At 41.1% G+C, this 9,891-nt stretch overlaps 1 protein-coding gene across 4 annotated transcripts in view; it reads right to left on the reverse strand.

Moving 5' to 3' along the window:
- The window catches only part of PTGR1 (prostaglandin reductase 1), a 26,413-nt gene that overhangs the window by 14,869 nt on the left and 1,653 nt on the right, over nt 1-9,891 (reverse strand). For 2 of the 4 annotated variants that reach the window (XM_015599805.2, XM_015599803.2), the window contains 4 exons: nt 6,306-6,421; nt 5,010-5,055; nt 3,330-3,383; nt 356-523 (listed from right to left, as the gene is read on the reverse strand). In XM_015599805.2, the coding sequence (XP_015455291.1) occupies nt 356-523; nt 3,330-3,383; nt 5,010-5,055; nt 6,306-6,411 (374 nt within the window). In that variant the 5' untranslated portion in view covers nt 6,412-6,421. Of the gene's footprint in view, nt 1-355; nt 524-3,329; nt 3,384-5,009; nt 5,056-6,305; nt 6,422-7,744; nt 7,764-7,814; nt 7,962-9,891 lie in introns of those variants that run through there. The other 2 variants (XM_006906100.3, XM_025041536.1) reach the window with 2 other exon arrangements.

Consider the following 9,891-nt stretch of genomic DNA (forward strand, 5'->3'; position numbering starts at 1 on the left):
TTCTGAAATGAGGCAGAGATGAGTGATGACTGAAGCTAAGACCCTCCCAGGGACAGAAGGAAGTGGTGTCTTTGTGCTAACATTTGCCAGCTACTGGAGAGGGATCATGCCCCAAGGTGCTTCTCACTGCCCCTTCCTCTTTGTACCTGAGGGTCTCTGACCTGATTTTCCCACTCTTTCTTTCAGTCCCAAGGTTAACTCTAGCTCATTTTTCTTCCCTTTAGTCTCCTCATCTTCTCTAATCAGCCCTGAGCCTATAATATTTTGTCTCTTCATACTGACCAAGTTCTGAACAAATTTTGGAAATCCAGTGCGTCAGGCATTCAAACAAATGAAATATATCCACAGAACTCACCCTGGCATGCCAATGGTTCCCAGTGCCAGAGAGAGTGGTAATGTGTCTGGCCACTCTTCAGGCAGCCTTTCCAGTTTTTTTCCATCAGAAATAGAGTGTGTTGTCCAGCCCGAAAAGGCCAGTACAATAGTTCCTGTTGGGAAAGCCGAGTTTTTACTTTCCACCACTCTGAAAGATAAGACATGAAGACGTGTGAAACCTTTTCCCCTTCAAGGGAGTGGGGATGCTCTGTGGTTAGTGTACACAAAAGAGCACTGAGGTTGATATTCTATGATTGAATACCCTGCCCATATAACTCTATTGTAATTCTTAGCCACTGGTTTCTCCTTCTTCTTTAGAAAAAAATGAGCCATCAAAGAGGAAACTCAACTAGTCCAGCATCTGTCCCTGTCCTAACCCACTTTTCTAAGCAAGAGTTGTCCATCTTCTGTCTCAAGGTGCCCTGAACACCAGCCTCTTCTGTTCTTCAAGAGTCACCCTCCATCCCTTAGCCCTTCCTCTCTCCTGAATCTTTAACATCTTCCTCTCTACTGTCCCTTCCTCTCAACCAATAAGTGTGCTCAACTCAGCCATTTTATAATCCCATCTTCTCTCTATGTCCTCCATCCTCTCTTTCCTTTTACACTCACTTGATAAGCCAATGAAACCTGCCTTCCACCCCTACTCCTCCACTAAGGTCGCAATACCCTTGATTGCAAAATCCAGTGGACACTCTTCATTCATTACCTGATTTTACCTTTCTAATGATTTCAACACCTGGGGTCATCCAAAACTCTTCCTTACTGGTGTCCAGGATACTAATTTCTCCATGCTTTTTACCTCTCCCTCGAAGCTGCTTCTTTTCTGTCTTATTTGCTGATTCTCTTTCTCCCATCTTTTCTCACCCTTACCATTCTTTACTGTCTTCCCCCCAGATCATATAGTTGTATAACATACATTTATTTTAGAAAACTTGGAACATATATCAGTTCCAATCCCATAATATAAAGATAACTGATAATATTTTGATGCATTTTATGGCAGTCTTAATGACAATTTTTAAATATATATATATTGTATATAGTTACATAATTGTTTTATAACGTAATTTTTTCTCTCAACATTATCAGTCTATATAATTTTTCTCACATTAGTAAGAATCCTTCAAAACTGTAATTAATTTAATTATTTCCCCATTATTAGACATTTAGACTATCTCCAGTATTTTTCCTAATGTTAATTATACTTCAATTAATATTTACAAAAATTTATCATTTCCTGTGGCAATATTTCTATAAATGGAATAACTAGGTCAAAGAGTATTAAAACATTTGTAACTGTTGCTGTATACTGCCAAATTCCTTTCTGGAAGGTTATGTCAACTTTGCTTCCACCCTCAATGTATGAGAATATCATAACAACATTTTCATCACTGGGTATTATCTAAAAAAAAGAAAGAAATTACCGATTAAGTAATAACAAATACATGTTCACTTCTTTGATTATTAGCAAGAAATGTGTAAGACCTATGGGAAGAAAACTGTTAACAGGCCATAAGACAAAAATAGATAAATCTAAAGGAATATACCTTGTGCTTGAAGAGAAATATTGTGATGACACTGGTTTTCTCTAAATGAATCTATAAAATCGTTGAAATCCCAGTAAAAATCCAAATAAGATTTAAATAAACAGTATAACTTGCTAGTCATTTGGACATAAAGTTAACACTTCACTCTTTATTCCAAAACAGAAATGAAATGACTCAAAGTTTTAAATGTGAAAAATTAGAGTATACAGTACTAGAAGAAAACATGAGTAAATATTTTAGCCATTTTGGAGAGGAGAATGTCTTTCTCATCATTCAACAAAACCAAGAAGCCATCATTACAAATATCAATAATGTTATCACATAAAATTTTTAAACTACGATTGGACATAGGAGAAAGATAAATGAAGACCCAAATATCTGCAAAAGTAAGATTCCTAACATACGAGAAGCTTTTACAAATCAATATGAAAGACAAAAAGACCTAAAGGAAAAGGGCAAAGGATATAAACCGATAATTCATAGAAGAAATTGATCATTCTTCTAAAAAAAGAATGTCAACATCACTAATAATGAAAGAAATGCAAATTAAACTAAGCATGAAGTATCAACATAGTCATCTCAGATTGCCAAGACTGATGGTAAGCAATGGGCATACAGGTATGTGGGACAGTTTCTTTAATATGCTAGTGGTGGGCATGGATACTCATCAATCATTTTGAAGAGGAATTTACCATCATCCTTTCACATTAAAGATGTACACCTCCTTTGACCTAGAATTTATACTTTTGGAAATTTAATGTTCAGCAATATTCGTCCAAGTGGGCCAAGGACACACAGACACATATAAATGCATACATGTTCTTTGCAGAACAATTTGTAAAAGAATTGGAAACAGTTATCAGTAGATTAGTTAAATGGCAGATAACAATGGAATAATGTGCAGTCATTAAACGATAGGTAGCATACTGAAATACTATCAGCAAAGATATCCATAACATATCAAGTGAGAAAAAGCAATTTTTGACAGGCATTTAATCCCATTTTTTTAAAGTATAAATATTAGTATGTGTACTGAACAATTTTTGAAACAATAATACATTAAAAACATTTATCTCTAAGGTTCAGATGATGAAGGAACTTTCCGTTCCAAGATAGATACAAATTTTTGTTTTATTTGAATTTTTATGATAATCACAAACTGGATGAATACAATTTTTTTAGTAATTAAATGGAAGGATAGTAAAGTGAAGTTGAAATGATTTCAATTTCACAGCCTTCCCTTTCTCTCAACTAGATGAGAAAAGGGCAGATTTTCCAAGTTGCTTCCAAGGTCAGTGAGTGAACACAGGCTGAAGAAATTGTAGGTGCAACGGAGAGAGAGAGGGCCCAACAAAAGGTAAAGGGGAGACATATTTTCCAAACTCTGGGACAAAAGGAAGTAACTACCTGGCCACTTGATGCCCCAAAAGTGTATCACCCTCCTTCATCGTTTGGCTCACTCTGAAAAAAAGAAAAAATTCCATGCTTAATACATTATTAGAGCATCTGGGAAAAACTCTTGAGTTTCAAGCCAAATGGAAAACCACTAGAGAAGTGTGTGAAGAAATGAAACTTGGATACGTGAGAGCAGTACAATCAACCGGGTGTAATGAATGCAGGACGAACATTGTTAGACGTAGTTCTGCTCTGTGACCCCAAAGAAAAATTCTGATAATATTTTTTAATGAAATGAACATAAGGAACTTACTACAGTGCTCAGCTGTGGATGATTTTCTACCAATGATGTTCAAATCATAACCAGGTACCACTGGGTACTTGTTACCCACAACACTAGCTGTGATACTGTGATTTATAAGAAGAAATGTATATTTGGTCTATCTATATCCTTGTCCTCATTTCTGGCACAGAGCTCCTAAAACTTTTGGAAATTCCTAGGTGGTGGGAACATTAAATGAGTCTTTTGTTACATTAATGAGAAGACTTTAGGGAAGAATGTCCACCTAAGGATCAGGGGTGGTTGCCAGGACAAACAGCCACATGACTAGAGGGTTGGAACTTTCAGTCCTATCCATACCTTTGGCCTCCTGGAAAGGGAGGGGAGCTGGAGGTTAAATCAATAACCAATGGCCAGTGTTTTAATTATGCCTTCATAAAAATCCAAAAGGACAGTGTTCAGAGAGCTTCTGCGTTAGTGAACACATGGAGATTTTGGGAGAATGGCACCCTTGGAGAGGGCGTAGAAGCTCTGAGCCCTTTCCCTATATCTTGCCTTACGCATCTCTTCTGTCTGTCCCTGAGTTATGTCCTTTTATAACAAACCAGTAACTTAGCGAGTAAACTGGTTTACCGAGTTCCTGAGCAGCTCTAACCAATTAATCAATCCCAAAGGGGTGGAGAGTTTAGAACGTCTACTCTATAGCCAGTTGGTTAGGAACACAGCTAACAACCTAGTCTTGCAAACTGGCATCTGAAGCGGGGTGGACAGTTTTAACTTTAATCTGTGTAACCTCTATGTAGATAGTGTCAGAACTGAGTTGAATAGTAGGACACTCAGCTGATGTCTTAGCTTTGAATCTCTATTAATCAGCTATGAAGAAAATTATTTAAAGGAATGATGATGATATTATTTACCTAGGCAAAAAATTACTGAGGAGTTAGGGGCCCATGAAAGTTTTTATTCTGTCCCCTCCCAGAGTTGTTTATTGAGTACACATGTTTGAGTCAGCTGCAGATTACCTAAATTAAGAGTGTACAGGTAAATGGAAGGCAAGAAAATCTAATTTTAGTCTTAGCATCTTCCTCTACTTAAATTCTTTGCCAGTAGTGAAATGGACAAATTGGAATTTGGTTTCTTTTTCCTTTTAATTTTTCTGGAAGCAATTCTGTTGAGAGACGAGAGGCAAATTGTGGACATTAAGATAGATGACTGTGAAATAAAAGGGCCAGGGTAATCCCAAACCAAGCTTCTCAGGCCTTTGCCTGAAAAAAATGAGCACCCGCAAATCCCTTCACCGATACTTGTACTGGGTGAATTAGGGGGAAATGACTGTTTTGAATCAGTTGGGTATTTTAAAAGATGAACTAACTTCACAATATAGTCTAACACACAATAAAAGAAAATAATACCTCATGTAAGGATCCACAGTGAGGAACAAAGCTTCTAGCAGAACCTCTACAGAAGAAAACATTACATAGGTAATTAGAGACTAGAAGGGCTCTCACATTTGGTCCAGCACAGTTGTTGTTGTCCTTGTCTTTTTACCATCACCACCATCACCATCACCATCACCATCACCATCACCACCACCACCACCACCACCACCACCACCAACACCACCACCATCATCATCATGTTATTTACTCAGCACTCCATGCTTTTCATGGAATATTTCACATGATATTCTCAACAATTATTGTTTCCATTTTATTTAGCTTAGGTTAAGTAGCTGGCCTAGGGCTACATCTGTAACCACTACGTTACAGTGCCCACATAGGGTTTCATTACCAGCCCCAGTTAGTATTAAAGAATATGCATGCTGCTAGAGTGACCCGTATGCACATATTCTCTAGAATTTTGAAGCTGAGCCCTGGCTATCGCAATTTAGATGGGACTGATAACCTGGCCATGCTACTTGACTGCACACCCTTTTCACAAAGCTTACCTACCTGTAACATTCCTTGTAGCCTGCTCTACAAAGCTAATTTCCAAACATGGTAAGAAGTGTGTTGCCATTTCTCTCCCTTAGATTTCTTTAGGTTTGCCTTATCCCTCCAGTTTCTCCAAGTGGATGGGAGGCTCCTCAGTGAAGGATGGTTTTCCCCATCTTGTCTGTGCACAGGGACAGTTTGAGCTCTGCGAAGGCAGTGCCAGCCCACTGTCATCACTGAGATCACCAGGACAAAGAGGAAATCCTGCCCATAGTCTGGTCAAAGTCATGAAGAATAATGCACTCAAGCATGAGTTTCCATTACCAAGAAAGAAGAGGGATCCTCCAATGTGACATCAAGGCTTCACGCAGAGAACCTTGAAAAAGTCTCTGTGGCAGATTACACAATGGCCACAAATACCTCCTATCTCTGCCTATGGGCCTCTTTGTCACTCCTCCCATCAAGAAGTGTATTTCCCTCTCCTTAATCTGGGCTTGGCTCTGTGACTTGCTTTGACAAGTGAATTAGCAAACATGATACAAGTAGAGGTTTGAAAAGTGCACCTCGGCAGAAAGTGCACCAGACATGTCCGTGAGGCCCAGATGAAATCTACAGAAGAACCACCAATTTAACCCAGCCCAACTGCCAACCCACAGAATTGTGTTCTAATAAATGACTGTCGTTTGAAGTCATTAAATTTGGGGGTAGTTTTTTATGCAGCAAAGGCTAACTGATATAGTCTCTTCCAACTCAAATCTCATGAGTATGACTTACCTCCAGTTTTTAAGGGTGGGAGTTCAGCTGTCTTCAGCTCAAAGTTACTATCTTTAGGGTTGCCTTCGAATTGCTTCTTCAGGGTCCATCTCTTAGCCTGAACCATCCTGAAGCTCCTAGAACATGGTAAATATGTAGTCAACTGCGGTGAAGTGACCAGCTTTCTAGCCATTGCACTGAGGCCAGACAGAAGGATTAGCCATCATCTACTTCTCATCATTATCATTCAACATCAATCACATTTAATATTCGTTATGTTTTTGTTGCTATGCTAAGCACTTCATATGCATCATCTAATTTTATCCTCATAACTTCCCTATAAGATCGGCATTATTATTATTGCCAGTGGACAGAAGGGAAAACTGAGGCTTCGTCAAGAAATCTTTAAGGCCAGGAAAAATGTAAACCAACACAGAAATTCTTCCCAGCCATTGTAAGGATTTCTCTAGGGCACTGAAGAGCTCGACGTGCAAATATTCCGTTTCTCACCGCACATGAAGTGCATCCTAGTAAATAGGGTCAAATAACAAAGAACTGGTCAGAAGTCCACACCCATCTTTCAGATGGATAGAGTAACCCGTTCTCAAGACAAAGTCTCAGGAACACCTGAACACCACCGGGTGGCGCTGCTGATCTGCCCAAATTTCAGGCAGTTTTCTTTGGCACCAGAGGAAAAATCAAGGATTTGTATAGCTGAAAACTTGCTTCCACACAAAACCGAGAAGTGCCTCCCACTGCTCTGAATTGCCTTGCATCACGTGAGATCTGTACCTCCTCCACGAGTAAATCGGCTGCTGATAACGCCCGCAGCCGCTGGCGATTTCGCTCTGTTCCCGTCCAGTGCTCGGGAGAGAGGACACTTGAGGCCCAGAGGTCCGGGCAGTCCAATACGCAGCACTGATGGTCCTTCTTCTTTCCCCCAAAAGGTAACCGCCGCGCATTCTGAACTCTCTGTAAGCCCAGAAGCCCCTGGAAAGGGCCTGGCCGCAGAGGCGGGCACGGTTCAGGGAGACTCCCACCAACCGGAGGAAGGGACCAGGTGCAGTGCCCAGTCCCACCAACCGGAGGAAGGGACCAGGTGCAGTGCCCAGTCCCACCAACCGGAGGAAGGGACCAGGTGCAGTGCCCAGGCTCCCACCTCCTCGCCCCGCACCCACGCTCCCCGGGCCCATTAACGAAATTCCGATCCCTTTTTTCCCTTCCACACTTGTCCCAGTTTTGCAGTCCCCCAAGTTCCTTGGCCAACCACTTCCCCGGAGAAGGCAGCTCTGGGGGGCTGTCGAAATGCACGCAGGCCATGCCCTTCCCTCCAGCACCCGTCTCGGATCCCTCCAAAAATCTGCAGGGACCGGAGGCCTCGGGATATCTACTTCCAGTTTCATTGGAGCGCAAGACCCAGAAGTTATTCAGCCTAAGGAGAGGGAGAGCAACGCACAAACCTAGGCAAAGGGGTGTTCAGAAACTCAGCAGGGGAAAAAAAATGGAGTCGGAGTGGCGACGTTTACTTACGACAGTTCGGAGGGTCCAACTAACGAGAGGAGGGTGCTGGGAACTACGCCGCGAGGCCTGAATTTATGTATGGTCCCAGAGGGGGCGGGGCTTCCTCCAGGGCGAAGCCGCTGCTGCCTGCGAGCGAACCCAGAAGGGTAATGCAGGGCGGGGGGAGGGAGGGAGGGAGAGGGGGAGGGGGAGAGCGCGCGAGAGCGCCGGCTCCGGTGCCCTGGCTAATAAGAAAAGCGCTTTGTGAGAATTAAATGTCTTTTTAATGGATAAAATGAAGTGCTAAGACTAGTACACGCGGGTGGTAAGCTCAATTAACGCCAGCTTCCAGTAACACTCTTTTGACCTCCCCACTGGCCTTAAATCAGTCTCGGACACACCACAGTGTCTTGTTCAAGTACACACAACCCAATCTTTGTCAATCATGTCATGTAAATAGTGAAACAACGCAAAGATGTTTAAAGAACTTAAAAACGTCCCCTTGATTTCCTCCATTTGAGATTGTAAAAGTGGAAATTCTCCAGTTTCAGGGAAGAGGTATCTCCAGGCGCCATCCCCTAGGGAGAGCAGTAACTCAGTTACAGGGAGGTGATATACCCCGGAGCCAGCCCCAGGGAGAAGCGCAACATTCCAAGGAAAAGATGATAAAACTGTCTATTAGGCCCTGTTTGCTGGGAGTTCCCCTGAATACATTTATCTGTGTACAAAGAGTTAACGACTAACTTCTGCTTCTTGTAATCTGTTCATGCAAAGATGTAGTAAAAAAACCTTATAAGCAGCCTGCTGGGGAAGCTGGGGGCTGATCTCCTCTAACCCTGCGTGGTAGAGAGTCAGTCCCACACCGGCTAATAAAGGCTCGTAATTAATCTCAATTGGCTCCGTGGGTCTCAGAAGCATTCGTGCCACAAGATAACTGAAGTTAACATACAGAAGGTTGTTTCCTTCTGTTTTTAAATAAATTGGATCATTCTAAAGATGGTACTCTGAACCATTTTTCTGATTTAACATCATGACATCTCTCTAAGTAAACAGATAGAGATATTGTTACGGCGCGAACGATTCTGAGACCCACGGAGCCAATTGAGATTAATTATGAGCCTTTATTAGCCGGCCGGCGACTGACTCTCTACCACGCAGGGCTAGAGGAGATCAGCCCCGAGCTTTCAGAGCAGGCAGCTGATAAAGCTCAAGACCATATCCTGGTGGTCTCCTGAACAAGCCAGAAGATTACAGAAGGGGAAGTTGGCTGTTAGCATATCTTTGCCCGGAACAACACCCTTAATTAACAAGTAAATGGATTACAGAAGCAGACATTGGCCATCTACATATTTTATACACTACACTTCCTAAACCACACACAAGCAAGTAGGACAACTTCTGATATCTAAAGATATTTCTTCCCTGTAGCTGACTTAGCTAGTTTGCTCACTTGAAAATTTTCTACCCTTAACAATATAGCTTGTTACTTATGTAGTTCATGGGTAATATTCCATAATTTGGTGTATGACAATTTATTCTCCTAATGTTGAAGTTGTTTCTAGTCTTGTTTTGCCCTGTCATTATCAATGAGACTGTGATAATTATCCCTGTATGAAGAGCTTTACATTCTAATGCTTTTATTCCTAAAAACTGGAGTAAGATTGTTAGGTCAAAGAACATGTATTTTTAATCTATGAGGTTGAATCATATGAAATTGTTGCTATTCAACCACTTTGACCTAAAGAAATAGCAATTTCATAAGGTTGAACCTAATACATTGCCAGGTTGCTTTCCAAAAAAATTATAGCAATGATATTCCTACCATCAATGAGAGTTTCTGTTACCTAAAGCCAATATCGGGTCTGATGTTATTGTTGAATTCACTTTTTGCCAATCTGTTGAGTGCAAATGAACTTACACCCTCCATCCCTGTCTAAGAGCTGAGATCTGACTTTTGCATACTTGTACCCTGTACCTACCTGTATCATTTAGGATATTTTTTTTCTTGCAAGTTATAGAACACTCATACTAGGTTAGATAATAAGACAGATTTATTGGCTCATATGACTAGGTTTTTTTTTTTAATTGCACATAAATTAATGAGAGA

The sequence above is a fragment of the Pteropus alecto genome, unplaced genomic scaffold (assembly GCF_000325575.1).
Source record: "Pteropus alecto unplaced genomic scaffold, ASM32557v1 scaffold111, whole genome shotgun sequence".
Taxonomy (NCBI): domain Eukaryota; kingdom Metazoa; phylum Chordata; class Mammalia; order Chiroptera; family Pteropodidae; genus Pteropus; species Pteropus alecto.